Here is a 19,263-nt window from a genome sequence, read left to right as displayed (position 1 = left end):
AATTTCCCCCAGGAGACTCCTGTCTGTGTTCAGTTTGAACCAAGTAGTTTTGTGCCTGAATATAACCAAGTTATTTTGTTGCATATTTGTTTTGTTTCAATAAATATACAATAATTTATTTCCTACTGATTTCAATTGTGCATTTTTATGCAAATAACCACTGTATATGAAAGTAACAAAGTAAAAAGATCAGCCAAGTAAAACATGTCAGCTCCTTGCCCGAAGCTTAATGTCTAGCCCTGCTATACCGGATCCAGTTCAGTTTCCTCATAAGTGCGTACAGCCACAGATTCACACCAACATCCTCTTGAGCTTCCTCTGTAAGAATTATTTAGTGTTTGTGTCAGACAGTATATTTTCCTCAGCACCCCGGAGAGGAAACTTGAGCCAAGCCAATCTGTTTGGTTGCTAGCTGTCCAGGTCCTGCTAATAATAACACCTTTCAGGCTAACGCTCAATTAGATGGCTACCACAGGGAAAGGGTCAGGGTGAGGCCAAACCAGCAGAGAAAGGTGTGTGTGCGATGGTGGTGGGGGGGCAGAGTGTAATGAAGAGGAAAGGAGGTGTCTCCTTGTGTTTGTGTGTGTCGGTGTTCAGTCAGCAGAAAAAATATGACCTTTTCATAGAGTGCGTCTGGGCTGGTAACATATGTTCAACAAAAGGCTGGATGAGGCGGTTAACTTAAAGGGACAGTCCACACCAACATACACTGCAGACAAACATGTTTAGTTATTAACATCTGCTGGCTGCTATACACAAAATAATATGCACAAAATTAAATGTGCAGAGACCGCATGTGTTGAAAGCAAAACGTGTCTGCTGCACATACTTCCCCATAAATCACATACACATCACACATCACACACTGCTAAAATCTAACTTGATAAGATGGCCATTTTTGTGCTCTCACCTCATATGCATGTCAAATAGTAGGGCTTGGCATCATATCGATATTATATTCATATTGTGATATGAGCCTAGATATCATCTTAGATTTAGGATATCGTAATATGTCAAAATGATTTCCTTTCCTTGCACTGTGCTGTACTTTTCTGAAATTTCCAGACTGTTCTATTATTTACCTTTACCCACTTAGTCATTATATACACATACCAGAAAACATTTCCACTGCAGGGTTTACTTCCCCTCCCCAAAATTTAATTTTCATCACCACTTGTCAAATGTTAGCACTACCCAGCCAAATATAAATTTAAATATAATTTTGGTTGTATAAAGGTCTAATAGTGAGTTAACCCAGACATTAATACCTTGCTACCTGCATGTGTCTCTCTGTGCGTGTGCTATATCCATCCAGTGCCAGAGCCTGCTCCCACTAAGCCCAGTCCCGGCCCACCCCACCACCTCCACCCCGCCAGCCCTACGCTGCCCCTCTCCTCCTCTTCTTCTGGCAATGGCAAGCGCGCCTCCTCCAGTAGCCAACTCCCGACTCAGACTCCCCCTCAGCAGCAGTGCCAGTTGTCCTCTGCCAATGCTCGCTACCCGCCCAGAGAGGTGCCCCCGCGCTTCCGCCAGCAGGAGCACAAGCAGCTACTGAAGAGAGGCCAGCCACTGCCTGCAGGAGCCCTCAGCGCTCTCACCCTCTCCTGTTCCTCTTCCTCCTCCTTTTCGCCCTCATCATCTTACTCTTCTTCTTCTACGACTACAGGCAGCACTTCCCCAAACTCTGCCACGTCCACTGCGAGCAAACTCCACCCAGGTTTGTGCCAGTACAGTAAAAAAAACATTGCCCTGAAAGAGATTCCTGATTTTTTTTGTTTTCATGGTATTGTGCAAATTGTTTCACCCTTTAAACCTCAGTCTGATTTAATTACATTTTTGTGTATGCCGGCTGTATTTTTGGCTCCATGCCACTTCATAAGTTAGTAAATGCTCCTTTAAATCAAACATTCTGCTTCAACATTTCTTACTATCAGTTTGATTTTTTCGGGAGAAAACTGTAACATGTTGTGCTTGTTGGGAATAGTCTTTTTTTTAGGATCCTACATCAAGCTTTATTCACTTCGACTTGGCGGGGATATAGTGGTGTGCAGCTTTGACAGATTTACTGCATTGTAGGCATAATACATTATGGTGATTATAATTGTAGTTTAACGGAACACCTTCACTTCCTGCCATTGTAAACTAATGGCGATATACAGCTTCTAAATGATGTGGGTAGGCTGACCAATGTCCGTTGTTTTCAATTGGCTGGTCCCCTTGCTTTTCCATTTAACATTCTTTGGCCCTCTGAAAAGAATATGCTAGCTGTATGCTTGTTTCCAGAGTGGGTATGTGCTGTTAGTGTGCAAGTATGTAGCCTGGTGCTTATAACACTGGCAATAATAATGGCAAATTCTTTCAAAGCCATGGAAAATCTTATTTAGATGTTTTAGCCTAAGTCAGAAGAACACAGTTAAGTTGTTTAAGCCTCGGCATGCTCTTTTACTTGCCTCACAGGACCACACACACACACACACACACACACACACACACACACACACACACAGACACACAGACACACACACTCTCAGACATTTGTAGCCAGAGGTAATCTTTTAATGAACTCACCAGTGGCCCCAAAGATCACTAATACAGAACCTGCCTTTAGGTGCTGCTTTTGTGGATTTGTATGCATTTGTTGTTTGCAAGTAATGTGTTGATAAAGGATGCCCATGATTTATTTATTTCATTCTTTCAGTACATCTGTTTTTTTCTCAGTCCGTGAACATTGCAGTGTTTCTTTTCGCATGCACACTCCAGATTTTTTATTTATATTATTTCAGCTTTTGTCTGTGCGCATTCATCTTAACGTTTTTTTGTGAAGCAATCACAGCCATCTGCTTAATAATGTACGCAGACACAGATATGTATCTCACATCCTCTAACACAACACAGTGTAACTTTGAAGACATAGTTGCAAGGCGCTGCCTTTTACGTTCAGGTTAACAGGAACTTGCATGAGTATCTGCCTGCATCTTTGTTGAGTTTCTCCCGGTCTCTCTTTCTTCTCTTTCTTTTCATCATTGCTCGTTTGTCGCTCTTTACTGCCTTTCATTACTGGCTCAGCATTTGCTGGGACAACACCAGGCACTCGGTAAACAAATCTGCAGCTTTGGTGCAAGTTCTTGGTAGTCAGCAAACTAAACAGCCCTCTGCATCGCAGGGGCAACTGCTCCTTGTATGTTATATGTTCTGTCTAGTCGGGCCATCAATCACAGCATCAAACAAAAGTGGACGCCTGTTTTTTTGCAAGTTGTGCCTTATTAAGAAGTCGATTTAATGAACAATGTTGTATAATAATCTTTCTTTTAGCATTTTACAAACCATATTCAAACATTAATAACTGAGGCTATTTTATCCTGGATATTTCTTCTATATTTCTGGATAAACCTTCTATTATGACATTTATTGTTTGTGCTCTGTTTAATGCAGGGTTTCCCCAGCTGTGGCCCAGGATGTAAATTTGTCTACAGGCTTAACTCACTCAACAGAGGCAATACCTCTAAGCCTTTAGATTTAAAAGAATATATTTCTCCTTTTGGCTTCATGTTCCCCTGTTTGAGTGTATTAACCAATAATGTCCTTATTATTGTGTTAGTCCGGCATGTGTTGTCCTGTTTTGCTTTCACCTTGCCTAGGTTTTCCCAGGGGCCTCTCAGTACAACACAGCCTGTGGCATAGTAGCCGTTGGCTGGGTCTCCACCCATCTCGCTCTTCCCCTCACAGCCTGTCCTATCCCGTCTGCTCAGCTAATAGCCTCAAGCTAGTGGCCCTGTTGTTGCAAAGATTCTGGCAAACATAATTTAGAGAGTAGGCATTATAGTTAAACTTACTACCCTTGAAGATTGTGTTTGAAGATTTAGGTCCAAGCCTCTGCTTTATTTACATAAAACATGACTACTTTCGTGGAAACAGACCTTGAGAAATAACAAACACAAATTGCACTACTCCAGGTCTTTCTCTTGTAAGTATTAGTCCTGGCTGCAGCGGTTGTTTTTATAGCAATATGAACCATCTGCAATCCAGAGAGTTCAAACAGAACACCTTATGAGCATGACTTCTATTTTGCCAGACTACACATTTGTAACCCTATGTTTTGAACTGACTGAACCATGTAAACAAAAAACATGGAATTAATTGAATCATCAAAAGTAGTTATGTATTATGTCTAAATTTCTAAAAAAGAATTTGCACAATTCTTCAGAAAATCACAGTATTATATGTTCATGTATTTTATGAACGCTGCCTGAATAGAGATGCAAATCTGTAAAGTAAGGGATGAACTCTGTTTTAGGACATCTTCCTGACCTCTCTGGTGAGGTTACTGTGGCCCAAAGGGATGTGATGATGTTCCTTCACACACTTTCACTCACACATGCAAACACATGTGCACGGATGTAGTGGTTGTGCAGAAGTAAGAACACACTAGGCTGACCTAGTTGTGTCCTCTCAGATCTGTGTCTGCCTTGCGGGCCAGCTGGCTGAGTTTAAAGGGTATGCACGCGCATACACATGCATGTTTAGTTTATAAGCTGCTGCAGTATTATTGGGTAGATATCCTAAGGTGGTTACATGTGTTCCCTTTGACCCATTTTTTGGTTTACTTTCCTCACATTTGGTTTGGAAAAATCCTACTGCTTTAATTTATAACTGTATTAAATTTAAGTATGTGTGATTTATAACATTATGCCAGGCCGTCCACACACACTGCCCCATCCACAAAGCGTGAAAGACAACCCCCTCTAAATTCAAGGGCATTCACACCACTCCCACATAACCTCCGCTATCCAAAACTCTATTTAATTGTCCCAAACACCAGACAGAGACCCCCTGTCCCCTCTCCCTCCCTCCGTCACACCCATCATCCCAGTCTCTCCAGCTGACTGGGGACCATTTAGTAGTCCAGAGCAGCCAGCAGCCATCCAGACAAGCTTCCCAGTAGCAGGTGCTTGAGTGGGGGTTTCTTAAGACTGTGGGAACTGCAGCCCAACAGCTGTTTGTTGGTCACCCAGACAGACCATCTAGCCAGAAGGCACTCTGTCGGGTGCTGTTAAAACACTTGGCCCTTTCATTTGGGCTATTTTCATTTGCAGGTAATGCAGCTTTTAAGCATATCCTATTTTAGTTAAAAGCCTTGTGTGGAGGTGGAACAAAGTGTTGCATTTAGTAAAACATTGGCATGTAAAACAAGTAATGTTCAAGCACCTTCTCATGGACACGCAGGTCTGCTTCTTCAGACATGCTACCACTAAGATGTAAAAATAACGACCACTTAGATCTTGTATGTTTTAAAATCATAATCATAAGACTACTTGGGCCTAATGAAGCCGGGGAGGTATAGATTGCCCCGTGTGCTCAGGCTGTGTAAGCACACACACACACACACAGTGAGAGAACCCCCTAGTGGCTTAATTAATCCAGCCTCTGTCAGTGAAACCAGAGAAGTCACCATGGTCTCGCTCTCCTATTTTTCCTCTTCTCTCAGAAGAGATAAACAGACATGAGTAATGAGGTTTTTAAACTCTCCTGTGACCATTCCCTCAGTCTTTCTTTTCCTCCCTGCTTCCGGAAAAACAAGTACATGCCGTCTTTGATCCGAGTGGGCGTAAAGCACCCCTCAAAGAGAGACGGAGAGGGTCTATTTGGGCACAAAAGACTACTAAACGTGCCGTCCTGCTCTGGTTCTGGGGTTATGTCACCCCACGATTTGCTCGAAGAAAACCAAGCTAAGTCTTGGGCTCATAGTCACACTAAGGACTCCATTTACTGCCACACCATCTTTCTTCGTGTTTTCATGCTTTCTCTCTCCCTTTCTTTCCCCTTGCCACTGCAAGTGCCAACCCCTCCCCCCAGACTTTCCCTCATCTCTCCCTACCTCCCTCTCTCTTTTTGTCACCCTGCCTTTCAGTTCATTCAAAGGGGAGGGGAAGCATTTAATACTTGGCTACCTGCCCATTGCTATGATGGCAGCTATTCTCATTATCAGAAGCTCATCTCTCCCATATTTCTGCTTCAACTCTGGCGAGCTGGCATTGTAGCTTCAGCGTTATGTTTCTGTTGTTTAATGTCACTTTTCTCAGCACAAGCACTGAGAAAGCTTATCATTAGGCATGTTGTGTTATTATTTAACTGTAGGCTCTCTAAAGAGAGCAGAGGTGTATCTGCCTTCCTCCCAGTTGGAAGCATTTTGACCCTTTTTCATTCACAACGCATAATAAGAGATTGCCTTCCTGATTGAAACCGAAATGAAAGCCGCACCACATTACTGACACATGATTGCAAATGGTGGATGGTAATAATTGTCCCCCTTTCTTTGTTTCTCTTGTTCAGCTTGCTCCCCCCCCCTGCTGGATTACTGCTTTGCCAAGAATCAGCAAGACCTTTCTATTGGAATGTCTGGGGAGGGAGTCGAAAGGGGAACAATTGGGGCATGTTGGGGTGAAAGGAAAAGGAAAAGGGGCTGTTTTGCATTAATCCACACATGTGTGCATGTACATATCTACAGCATCTATACACTATAATGTAATCCACAACACCAGTCCAGCGATAAATCCTCCTTTTTGTGGAGTATAGTGTTTCACTCAGACATAATAAGAGTATATAAGCACTCTGAGAGTGGCGCTTGTGCACCTCTCCTCAGGTATTTTCCCACTGTTCCACGCGATCTCCCCGACTGGCCCCTTTTTTTTCCACTGCAGGCAACACGTAGTACGTTTTCTTTCCATTTTGTTTCATGTGAGATTTTCTGTGTGAAATTTTTGTTCACAGTGCCTGTGACAGAGTGATGGAAAAAAAAGATTGCTGCTTTCCAGACTTTGATTAACTTATAATGTAGACTCGTACTAAGCTCAGAGATGGAGAACAAAAGCCTGCAGCATCTGAGCGTCTATGTTCCCGGTCTGATACAATTATGCTTTTCTATGCTTGCAAAGCTAGCATCAACAGAGATGGAACAAAACTGCAAGAGAGTAACATCAGCTTGTCATGACTATGTCATATTTCTCTCACTCTGTTGAGAGAACAAAACACTTACAAGCCAGTGAAAGTGTGCATTGGTAACTGAAACGTCCAGCTGTTTGAGTTTTGTTCTATTCAATACAAATTGACTGGATGGCAAGCAGGCGTGCGCCAAACAATAGATCTGAAATGGAGCCACGCTGGCTTTTTTGTGAAATAGAGACACTTTACACATACAATTTTAGTGGAACACAATCCTCAAAAACACCTACATTTAGATGCATTCCAAATGTCTTTGACCCACCTGTTCAATGAATACAGTAGTTCACTTATTGTGACATTTCTAGCATTCACTAAACATTCACTACTTTCTGATCTCATCCTTTGATATGTCCAGTATCTCTGACACACAGATATGCAGGAGGTAAATTCCAGGTCTCTTGAGTATATTATACAAGTATTCCTTCAGGCTACATTAGCTTGCTTTATTTTGGGCACTGGGCAGTTTCCATCTGACTGTTTTATCCAATTTTAAAGGATGACATTTTTACTGTCCATGTTTGTCATGCAAATCAAAATTAGGAGTTGGCCTTAACTCTCAACACCAAGTTATTGTCAGATGGTAGAAAACATTCATAAAGAGATCTTGTTCTTAAGTTTAAACAACCGCCCCACTTTTCTCCAAAACAATTGACACGGTCACAACAGTGAGGGATCACTTTTACTCTCGTGTTTCTGTAGTTTTTTTCTGTGTTTTACTGATTACAAACTGACTGCACACAACTGTGCGAGTGTGTGAGTGTGTGAGTGTGTGTGTGTGTGTGTGTGTGTGTGTGTGTGTGTGTGTGTGTGTGTGTGTGTGTGTGTGTGTGTGTGTGTGTGTGTGTGTGTGTGTGTGTGTGTGTGTGTGTGTGTGTGTGTGTGTGTGTGTGTGTGTGTGTGTGTGTGTGTGTGTGTGTGCCCTCAGTCTGACGAAGTTGTGCGATAAGGCTCCCTGGGGACCAGAGATAAGTCTGTTTATGCAAAAATTACATTCACGGCCACGCTGTAGCGGTAGCGGTAGCGCTGTATCTTCAAGCCACAAATCTGCCGGCGTTTGTCAAACAAACAGACTTTTCCCTCATCTGACTGGATTGTTTTGACCACTGGGTTTTTATCTTACGACGGATGACTTACAGCTATTATTGAAATCACTGCAACAATCTGATGGAATCTAATGGCAAAATAATTGAAGGTAAAACAGCCTAATTACCAAACAAGGTAACTATTTTACAAACTCAGCATAGATCTTTCAATTAAACGGAGGTGAGCCACGCGTACTGCTGTTCAGGAGGGAATCCAGGAATATATTATTATCCAGTAGGTTTCTAGTGCGTGTGTTGGATATGGTTTGGCATCAAACTTTGTTTGTGTGTCATGTGTTGCAGCTAGGGATGTAATGGGACAAAAATTCGGCCCGGGTCTTTGGGATGGAGCGGCCTTCTATGAGAGTGCCTGAAGGGCACACGCAGAACCTTTTTTGGAAGTGATTTAAATAGTAATAATAATAAACTTCAATATGTAAGAAACATGTCTGTTAATGTTGCGCATTATTTTCTCTGCGCCACCTTCTTTCTCATCTCCACCATCCCGCCGAGGGTCAGGCTGAGCCAATCAGATTGAATAAAAAGTGGAGCATTCCAAGTTGGGAGGGGCCGTTCGGCCGTTTGCATCCCAACTCTAAATTGACAGTATTAAACTGGCCCAGTCTGACTGCCGGGCCAGAGCTCCATTTAAGCTGTGTGCGGATGTGAAAGCCCGGCCAGCCAGTGTTGCAGCTGAGGGCCGTACCGTCACCTGTTTTAATACGTCCATGATTGTAACAGACATCTGAAATTGAAATATGAATATGAATTTCGCCCATCGTATCCTTGCATTGGCTGGTGTGCTTTTGAGATTCCTAGCAGTTCTCATTGGTTTTAGCCCATTACATGAGGCTGGCCTGGTGGTTCAGATGTTTGCATGCTGGATCGATCGCCTCCCTGCTCTCACCCCACTAGCATTAATAAGATCATTGATTAACTGCCTGCCACTGATAGATTACCCCTTTACAGTATCGAATCAGTCTATTATTAGTTCCCCATTTGATGGGATGCTTTTTGTGCCTAATGAAATTACTTGCGTGCAATGCCATGTTGGTTAGAGAATCATTGGAAATTGTCTTTTTGTTGTTATTGAGGTACTGAATTTGTAAATCATGCTTAATGCCTGTAAGTAATAGGACAAGATTTACATGCTGACTTAGTTCCCAGACTATGATTAAAAACATTGTAAAAAGATACACATTTAGTATTATGTTTATGCAGGTAGTGAGAAACTATCAGACACACACACACACACACACACACACACACACACACACACATATATACAGTATTCACAGGAGCTTGGAGGAAGTGTTTTGTGGATTCTTAGTGCAGTGGTTGGAGGAGGAGTAGGCCCGGCGGAGCGTAGGGAGTGATGGATGAGAGGCCGTCCTGGTTTCATTCCAATAAATGAGCGGCGTTCCACTTGGGCTTCCCTTCACAGCCCCAGCCAGTGAAGTCACGATGGAGACGGATGGGCCTCTCACTGCTGGGTGTTAGAGGTGCGCAGAGTGGAGAGAAGGAGAAATTAAAGGGTGAGGATAGAGATGGGGGCAAAAAGTGAGAGAGGAGACATGGACAGAGAGACGGAGGGGGGTAATAGATAAGGGCAGCTGGATAATGAGAAGCAAATAAGGGGCAAAACAAAACAGCTAGGGAAGAGGAAAGGAGTCGCAAAAGGAAGTGGGTGAAAAGTGATGAGAAAAGAAAGATGGATTAAAAAAAAGAATTGGGGGCTGTTTGGCTGACTGCACCAGTGAAGGGATATATGGACATGTCATAGCTGATATGACATGTAGCACGCTTGACTGTGTATTCTGATTACCTGTTGGATCTTGGATCGTGCAAGTGTGGCCATATCTTGTCAAGCATTAACCAACCAAGAAGATAAAATTGGTCCAGGGGACTTACGGGGGCTGTATTACATGGTGTTCTTTAGTCTAACCTAATGTATTTCCCCCCCATCCTACCCCCCATTTTTCTTCCCTTTTTCGTTTTTTCTTTTTCACCCTTTGTCTCTAGTCCTGTTACTCCATCTCTTCTTTATTTCTTGAATTTCTGCATTTTCTGCCACTCAAAGCTTTTCTGTTTGTTTCTAACTGACTCATCATCTTCACCTACTTCCTATGTTGTATTCCGCTGTTTCACTTTGTCTTAACCTCTCTTTTCTCTCTCCCTCTTTTTTCTTTAGACATATTCCTCCAGAGTGGCTCTGTTGCCCAGTATGAGACCTCTCATTGGGGAGCCTCTTTGCCAGTTGACAGCTCCTCCAGTGCCAACAGCTGGGACAAAGTGATTATTGACGGAAGTGACACAGAAGCTTGGCCCTCCATCAGCCGCAGTAGTGACCGGGGCCACCCTACATCACCAGAATGCCCCTTGGGCTCAGCAAGCTCTAACACAGACACCAGTGCTGTCACTACCACCAGTAGTAGTAGTTTTCTGAGTATGGCCACAGGTGCCGCAGGCCAGCAGGCCCATTTCTCCTCTCTTAAAGCTAACAATAACATGATGACGGGACCTGGATCAGCCAACACATGTAATAATAGAGGCTGGGGCTCAGATGGGAAACAAGATGGTATGAATGGTGGTCGAGTAGGACCGCCCAATAACTGGGGCTCTTCCAATTTTAACTTGAACCTCAATCCCAATGCCAACCCATCAGCCTGGCCTGTTCTGGGCCATGAGGTGGGCGGAGGTTGTGGTATTGGCCCCAATGCAGTGTCAAACTCCCCATCCCTCCCACCAGGTATTAATGGCAATGGAAACATGGGAAATGGGAGCCTGGGAGGTGCGGATAACGGCGGGGGAGGTTGGGTTGGCATGATAAGTGCTAACGAAAATGATCAACAGCACCCTTCAACCAACGCAGGCTTGTCCTATAAAATGGAACCTTCTAACCTTAACACTGATGGACCAAACAACACTAAGCAGCAGCAGCAAGCTCAGGAGCCCATGAGCCCTATCCATGGATTAACTGGCTGGGGAGGCCAGTCACCCACGGAATCATCCCAACTCAATGGGGACACAACAGGCAGCTCTGTATGGGGTAGTGGGGAAACCAAGGCAGCTGACTCTACCAAGGACTCAGGCTGGGACTCAACACCCTCCGGAGGGCAGTCTGGCTGGGGCCGCCAAGGCAGTGGTGGTGGGAGTAGTGGAAGTGGTGGCTGGGGTGACTGGGGGAAATCCTCTAGTGGGGGAGATGCAACTAAAGGCTGGGACTCAGTAGATGCCGGTAGTTCTGGATCAGGCCAAGAGCAGCAACTTGGCTCATGGGGCCAGCAGCCTAGAACAGCCCCAGCAAGCGATGGTAGTGGGGACAGTAATGAAAGTCAATCTGGCCACCGAGACAGGTCCTCCAGCACGGATGGTACTCCACTACTACCCCGGCAGGATCTGGACCCTAGGGTGCTGAGTAATACAGGTTGGGGACAGACCCCAATCCGACAGCACACTGTATGGGAGATGGAAGAAGGCAACTCTGATGATGGAAAGAGCAAAAAACGCTCAGACATCATAGGAGGCTCCAGCTCTAACGGTGGACCCTCATCCATCAATGGATGTACCATCAACTCGAAAATTGGCCCCAGTCCAAGGCCTGGGTCTGGAGAAAAAAGTGACGGTGAAGGATCATTATCCTCTGGCTGGAGAGCCCCTCCACCTCAGCCTATCCAGACTGGATCAGGATGGGGCGACCCCCCACAGTCACTCAGCAAAGTGCCGAATGGCTCTACCAGTGGCTGGGGTGACCCTGTGCCCACCAATGGTCCTAGAAATGGAGGCACACCATCTTGGGGTTCTGAGGACAAGTCATCCAGTTGGGACGATGGCCCAAAAAGTCAGCCAACTACCTGGGGAGAGGGCCCCAAAAACTCCCATGGATGGGGCAACAGTAATGGGGGCTCCAACAGCTCCAACACAGGGGAGTGGGGAGAGGCGGAGGTCAAGAAGAATGGATCCTCCAGTAGCATGTGGGAAGGAGAAGGAGGGAATGGAGGAAGTGGTGGATGGAAGGAAAGTCCTAGGGGAGGAAATCGAGGAGGAGGAGGCTGGGGCAAGACTGCGCCTACTACGAATAATAGCAGCTGGGGGGAGACCCCACGTGCCAATGGCCCAGTGCAGGGAGGCTGGGGCTCTTCCAAGCCCCAGGAAAGCAGCAGTGGCAGCAGTGGCAGCGGAGGAAGTGTCAGCATGGGTTCCTGGGGTGGTCCTGGTACAGTGAAGCAGAACACATCAAACTGGAGCAATGGCAGCAAACCGGACCAGGGCATGGATCCCACTGGCTGGGAAGAGCCCTCCCCTCCCTCCCTTCGCAGGAAGATGGAGATTGACGATGGCACGTCCACCTGGGGCAATCCGGGCCCCAAAAACAAGACTGTCAATATGTGGGATCGCAGCCATCCCAATAATAACCCAGGAAACAGCGGCCCACCGTCCAGTAAGAATGGTGGAGTGATTATCCCCAACAATAACAACAACAATCACTCTGTCGGCCCTGGCAACAACAATCACCATCACAATCACCACATACACCACCATCCCCAGCCCCCAACTCATATGCAACACCATGGAAACAACAATGGGTCATCCAACAATGGTGCCCCACATCCCAGTGCAGGCCCCCAGGGCAGATCCCCCCTCGCCAACCCAGGTAACCAAGGTGTGCTGTTGTGTTAAAAAACACAATTTCTTGAAATTGAAGTAATGGTTCATATTCAAAAACATTTTTAAAAGTTTGTTATCTCTTTTGAACCGATGCAAGCAACAAAATAATAAAAATGCAGTATGCCTGTGCCAAGAAGACATTAAAACAAAAAACTGAAGGATTATATTTATTTATCTGCCAGCATAAATATGCTTTGCTTAATGGTGTTAAGCCTTAGAGACGATCTTGATAATGAGCCAAATTAAATGTGGTGAGAGAAAAAGCTTAAATAGAGAGTTGTGTGTCATCAACACACAAAGTGACAATGTTTAAGAAAAGCAATGCCAACAATTGTTATTGCATTCAAAGAATATTCCTTATGATAATTCTCACACAGTAATCATTACGCAAATAGTGTCAGGGGTATTTACTGCGTCTTAATGGTCATGCATAAATAATTTAGACTCTGTACAGCAAGCCTAAGTTAACTGCAGCCAGTTCAAATGGGTCTTTGTGAAGACAAAGGCCATGCATATAGGCATGACATAGTTCTAATGCCCAATTTCTCTTCTCCTTTTGATTGTGAATGAGACCATTGCCCCCTGCTGTTTACCAAATGCATTGCAGCTACCAAAAAGCACCATGGTCTTCTGAAGACATACTTGTGCTGATCATTATTAAATTATTAACTTATAACACTGGATTCAGGTAGCAGAGAGTTGAAATGGAAGTGATTGCAACAGCAGGCCTGAGTTGTTGCTCTCATCAGTCAGCATGGCACTATTTGAACCAAAAAGCTTGCTATTGGGCTCTCATATTAACATGCCACTACATACTGTGGGTTTCAGTTGCTTGGATGACCACAATCTAGTTTTTGGTAAAATAGTGTTAAAGATCTGAATTGTGCATGAATATAATGCAGGTTTCAAGTTATTTTCAGACAAGTCTTAAATCTAAAATCTTAGTACATCGGACCTTTGTTCCCTTGTTACATACTCAACAAAGGACTTTGGGTTATGAAGTATAACTGCAAGTTAAAGGATTTTACTGCAAGATTTTACTGCAGTTAAACTAATTTTTTCTTTTTCACCTTTCTTCCAGGTTGGGGAGAGCTTCCCAGTGTTCAACCCAAGTCGGAGCCTGCTTGGGGAGAGCCAGCAGCTCCAACATCATCTGTGGACAATGGCACTTCTGCCTGGGGTAAGACCACAGGGGGAGTAGGAGGATGGGCAGACGGTGGCCACGAGCCCTCTGGACCCTATGGCAGGGCCAACGGACCCACAGGTTCTGCAGCCTGCAAACCAGGTAACATCCACAGATAAATTATATTTACAGTGATTGTATTATGTCAAATATGGGTAATCAATATACCAAGATGCAGGATTATGGTACCATTGGTTATCGATACCATAGCATACTGTGACACAGGCCAGATTATTATATAGTTTCAGATATGATGTTGTACAAGAAGTATATTTAGACATATCACACTTTGACAAATAAGGCATTTGAGATTGGAGTTGTGTCCATTGGTACCACACCTTTTACAAAATACAGATTGATGTTAGTGATACAGGTTTCTTCAGACCTGTGCCATCTGTGCCAATTCTGAAGGTTTAGTGTTAGTGCTACTGGAGTGTTGCTGGGATTAATGCAATTCCACACCTCAGTAGTTCTTGGTCATTTGTGCAGTTGGTTGGAAATGTTGGAAATGATACAGGGAGGTATAGGGGAAGACATGCAGCTTGACAAATGACAACAGTGGCACCAAGTGGTTAGGTTGAAAATGACCTGGTTCTCACCCTCTGAAATTACACAAAAACATTCTTAACTGTTAACCAAGTAAAAGTTTATGTTATGTCATTACTTTCTCAGGCCCCAAAGCTATGCAAGATGGCTGGGGAAATGGAGGAGAGGAGATGGGGATGTCTACTGGCCAATGGGACACTGAGGATGGGGACATGTGGAACAGCCCCACCTCCCAGGAGAGCAGCTCTTCTTGCAACTCTTGGGGCAATGGACCCAAGAAGGGCCCGAGCAAGGTAAGAGAACACACCTGACTCGTGTCATAAATAAACTGGCAGATATATTGGCAGATATTCATGAAATAAAAACACTGGAATTATTCTCATTTCAATCATCATTTAATATTTGTGTACTTTGCATGTGTTTTTTTCAGGGGAAGATGGGCAAGCCAGATGAGGCTTGGATCATGAACCGTCTCATCAAACAACTCACTGACATGGGATTTCCGGTAAGTTCTCACATTGACACAAGCACTAATGTGCTTTCTTTTAGGCAGATCGTTCTTTTAAGTTTTTCCCCCACAACTAAGCCACAAATGTGCAATCTATACTCAAGAAAACTGGGGGGGAAATCTGATATGTGACCAATTTTCCTGCAATTAAACCATGGCAAGTGACATACTTATGTTAACCATGTTTTACAGAGAGACCCTGCTGAGGAGGCTTTGAAGAGCAACAACATGAACCTTGACCAGGCCATGAGTAAGTTCCCAACACATCTGTGTTGTTGTGTGTGTATTGCAAAGGGCTAATTTGAGATGCTGTTACTCATTGTCACTGTTTAAACTTAGTGAATGCTAGATTTGACTTACTGTCAAATCCCAGCTTTCCTAAAGTGTGTATAGAAATAAAGACATTAATAAAAGGAAAAAGGGACATTTGAATGGCATCGCACCCTCGATCTTTCTGCTTCCAGGCGCCCTGTTGGAGAAGAAGACGGACCTTGACAAGCGGGGCATGAGCATGTCTGATTACAGCAATGGCATGAATAAGCCCATGGTGTGTCGGCCCTCTGTGCTCTCCAAAGACCACTCCGACCGCAACTCCTATCTTGACAAGGTCAGACAATATGCAACTGACTCACATAAATGCATAGTGGAATTCTCTTTAAATTGGACTCCTGTACTTTGTTTTTACCCTTGTGGCGCATTTGTCTTTTTTATTTTTATTTCAACTATTTTGACATGGTTAGTCATTAATGTTTGTATTGTTTAATGTTTTTCTTATGTGTTTATTTCCCTATTTATTTTGCTCTGGTCCAGGATGGTGGTCTGTCAGATGATGCCCCCCCATCACCGTTTCTGCCTTCCCCTGGCCTGAAGCTCCCCCTGGCCAACAGTAGCCTTCCTGGGCAGGGTCTGGGACAAGGCAACCCAGGGCTGGCCATGCAAAACTTGAACAACAGACAGGTAACACATTGACCATGCACAGCTATACGACACACTGTCGCAGAAGTTCATAGTTAACAGAACATTTTTTTGAGATTGTGGAATGTTGTGATGATATTCAGAATAGTATTTTTTGTAAAGTAGTTATTTTCCATTATTTTCATGTATAGTGAAAATCAGATTTTGTAGTTTCTTAAAAGATCACCCGCAACATTGACACATTAGTGTTTCACAATTTAAACCAAAAGTACTTGACTGTTTATCACATCTTAATGCAAAAATGTAATAGCTTGTGCAGGATTTAAGTCTATATAAAGCAGTGATAGCAACAACTGATACATTTATTTGGTTTTACACACAACTCTCCACCCACATGCTCTCCCAAATCATACATTTTCCATTGTACATTTATTTGTGTATGACCTTGCCTGAAGTGCCCATTGAAATCAGATAGTTATGCTCTATCAAATATCACCCCAGAGGCAGTCATGGCCCAGAAAACTACAGTATGTCCTTGAAACAGCACTGTAAGCGGACCTTTATTCGGGAGGAATTAATAGAAAGACCTCTGTGACAACATGGAATTGGAAATGTGGATGAAGTTGCTCTTTTAAAGGCTAATTGTTTTGGACCATTTGATAAACGGGAGATAAAATAGTTACAATTTCATGGTCTAAAAAACTAGCTGCTCTGTTAGTGTTCAGTATATCCTTTGGTGTGAAGTTAAACCTTGAAGGAAAATGTTTTTAGACTCTACTATGAGGGCAGAGAATATCACAGACCCATGCAAGGCTTTTGAGTGCACTTATATTTTTCTTTTTCATCCAATTCAAGTGCACCCATTCATGTATTGAATGAACCCATTAAATGCATAGACTTGACAGTTGGATGGGCAGCTCTTGACCTTCCTGAGGTATTCTGAAACCGTTTTGAAGAATTTTCATTGTACCTTTATGACTCCTGCTTGTAGATATCCAGTGGAATGTTTGGCAGTAGTGGAGCAGCACAAACCCGGGCCATGCAGCAGCAGCAGCCTCCACAGCCACCAGTGCCACCTCTCAGCTCCTCCCAGCCTAGTCTACGTGCTCAAGTGCCTCAGTTTCTCTCCCCTCAGGTAGATACATACATAATCATCCATCCATAATCTGTAGCTGCTTATCCTGGTTGTCATATAACCAGGGAACACGATTTGAATTATGCACAGTCTGAGTGATATTCTTGACAAGAAGCCGAAAGCAAAAGTATAATTTCAGATGTTGAGATTAACCAATTTTGCCATAAACACAGTAACATAACGTCATGGTTTCATCACAGTAAGAATTGTAGAAGCTTCAATATTTATGGTGTTCTGCATTGTTGCCCTGTGTACGCTTGTATGGTGAAATCTCCTCTCACACGAGTAGCGTAACACGTGTGTTTGCGTCAGTGTGTTTTTTGTAAATCCAAAATCTACAAAATGTATTACAGTGTACCATCAAAAGAGACTGCAAAGTCCAACATTTTTGTGATAATCATCCACCCGTTTATGTCCAAGTCAAGGTACAAAAGGACTACTAGCAAACAAGCTAATGTATTAAGCTAGCCCAAAACGTTTTAAACTCGACAAGGGGATTAGTTCACAACTAATAAGTGTTTACTTTCAGAATCTTGTGGGGATATCGTATTACCAACAAAGGTCTGTGGGTGGTGCTCTTGATCTCTCTCTCTCAGTCTGTGTAGCCTACCTTCAGTATAGCCTAATCACATACAACCATTCTAAATGATTTACACTATACAGGCTAACTGGATATAGTTGGTGATAATAATAATAACTTTAGCTATATTAGAAATTCAGATTTTTAATCATGAAATCGTATTGTGACATCCCTACATCATACTCCTTCAGAAGAAACACATTTTAAGTTATACTCTGGGAATCACAGCCTACGCCTAAAACCTCTTGGCTTCACAGATATCCTCTGGCATACCTTCCTCTCTTTTCCTCGTGCACGTAGTAGTTTTACCTTGCCAGAAGCTGCTTTTGTACAGTTGTTATTATGTTATATATTTGCAATGACTAACATGTCATCTTTATTCCCCCCCCCCCCCCCCCAAGGTCCAAGCACAGCTCTTGCAGTTTGCAGCAAAAAACATTGGTCTGAACCCTGCACTTTTAACCTCACCAATAAACCCTCAACAAATGACCCTCTTGTACCAACTTCAGCAACTGCAAATGGTGAGTCAGAGAGCCTCTTTCTATCTGTATGAGCAGCGCAGCATGCCTTCAGAGGTCTGAGGCAGAGAATGTGTGTTGTGGACTTTAATCTAAATGGAAAGAAGATTAAACCGAGCGAACAAAAGCAAAACATGATTTCATTTGTGGTATTGACTGAAAAACATCCAATGAAGAATAAAGAATTGTTCAATTTGAAAGCATATTAGAAAATAGAATTATAATCTATTAAAATAACAAAATATTTACCAAATTGAAACTCCTTTTCTCCTTCATTATTGTATTTTAAATTATTGTATTGTGCTTGTGATTTCCTTTCATTTAGGCGTACCAGCGTTTACAAATCCAGCAGCAGATGATGCAGGCGCAACGCAATGTTTCCGGCCCCATTAGACAACAAGAGCAGCAAGTGAGTCAACAAAAAACCACTGTGACGCTTCTTGTTTTTCTTTCTCAACTAATATTTAGATTCTTGCATGATACCATAACAGCAACAGAGGAAACGCATCATGCACTGTTACAACATGAGTTACTCAAACTTTATGATATTGACATGGGAACAGTTTACTTCTCGTTTAACCAATGAGTGTTTTTATGAAATCAGAAAGAGCTTGTTCTCCTTTTTGAAATTCTGGCTTTGTTCGATATCAGCAGCCTTCTAGAAGATAGTGTTGTGATGAAAGAGGGGTACAGATCCCTTGTTTTAACACCACTTCTCTTCTCCCCAAGGTTGCACGTACAATCACCAACATGCAGCAGCAGATCCAGCAGCACCAGCGTCAGCTGTACCAAGCGCTGCTGATGAAGCAGCAGCAACTTCCCTCTCATTCCTCCTCCTCTTCCTCCTCCTCCGCTGGCCTGCATCCCCCCGGTGGCCCCGCCGGAGGCCATGGTTCTGGCAAATCAACCCTGGACCCCTACACAGGCCCACACCAGGCTCCGGGCCTAGCCGACACACTGCACACCAAAGAGCCGCCGTCTTCGCCCAACGCCTACAGCACCTACCCTCTTTGTGAGTCTGGGAGAGCGACAACCAAAATTGAAAAGGAGTTTTTTACTCTGTTACTGTTTCTCTTTTGCTCACACAATTTGAATCTGACTAAATGTAGCCTGCTTATAGCAAATTTCC

General features: G+C 43.6%; 1 protein-coding gene across 4 annotated transcripts in view; it reads left to right on the top strand.

Moving 5' to 3' along the window:
* tnrc6c2 (trinucleotide repeat containing adaptor 6C2) overlaps window positions 1-19,263 on the top strand; it is a 59,695-nt gene that overhangs the window by 27,770 nt on the left and 12,662 nt on the right. For 2 of the 4 annotated variants that reach the window (XM_084006335.1, XM_084006336.1), the window contains 12 exons: window positions 1,316-1,717; window positions 10,273-12,744; window positions 13,831-14,034; window positions 14,605-14,771; window positions 14,909-14,983; window positions 15,179-15,236; window positions 15,451-15,593; window positions 15,797-15,943; window positions 16,893-17,036; window positions 18,018-18,137; window positions 18,460-18,543; window positions 18,864-19,146. In XM_084006335.1, coding sequence (XP_083862461.1) covers window positions 1,316-1,717; window positions 10,273-12,744; window positions 13,831-14,034; window positions 14,605-14,771; window positions 14,909-14,983; window positions 15,179-15,236; window positions 15,451-15,593; window positions 15,797-15,943; window positions 16,893-17,036; window positions 18,018-18,137; window positions 18,460-18,543; window positions 18,864-19,146 — 4,299 coding nt within the window. The remainder of the gene's footprint in view (window positions 1-1,315; window positions 1,718-10,272; window positions 12,745-13,830; window positions 14,035-14,604; window positions 14,772-14,908; window positions 14,984-15,178; window positions 15,237-15,450; window positions 15,594-15,796; window positions 15,944-16,892; window positions 17,037-18,017; window positions 18,138-18,459; window positions 18,544-18,863; window positions 19,147-19,263) is intronic. The other 2 variants (XM_084006337.1, XM_084006338.1) reach the window with 2 other exon arrangements.

Source organism: Eutrigla gurnardus (genome assembly GCF_963514095.1).
Source record: "Eutrigla gurnardus genome assembly, chromosome: 3".
NCBI classification, from domain to species: domain Eukaryota; kingdom Metazoa; phylum Chordata; class Actinopteri; order Perciformes; family Triglidae; genus Eutrigla; species Eutrigla gurnardus.
The sequence above is the reverse complement of the archived record's forward strand: the minus strand, read 5'-3'. Positions and strand labels throughout refer to the sequence as shown.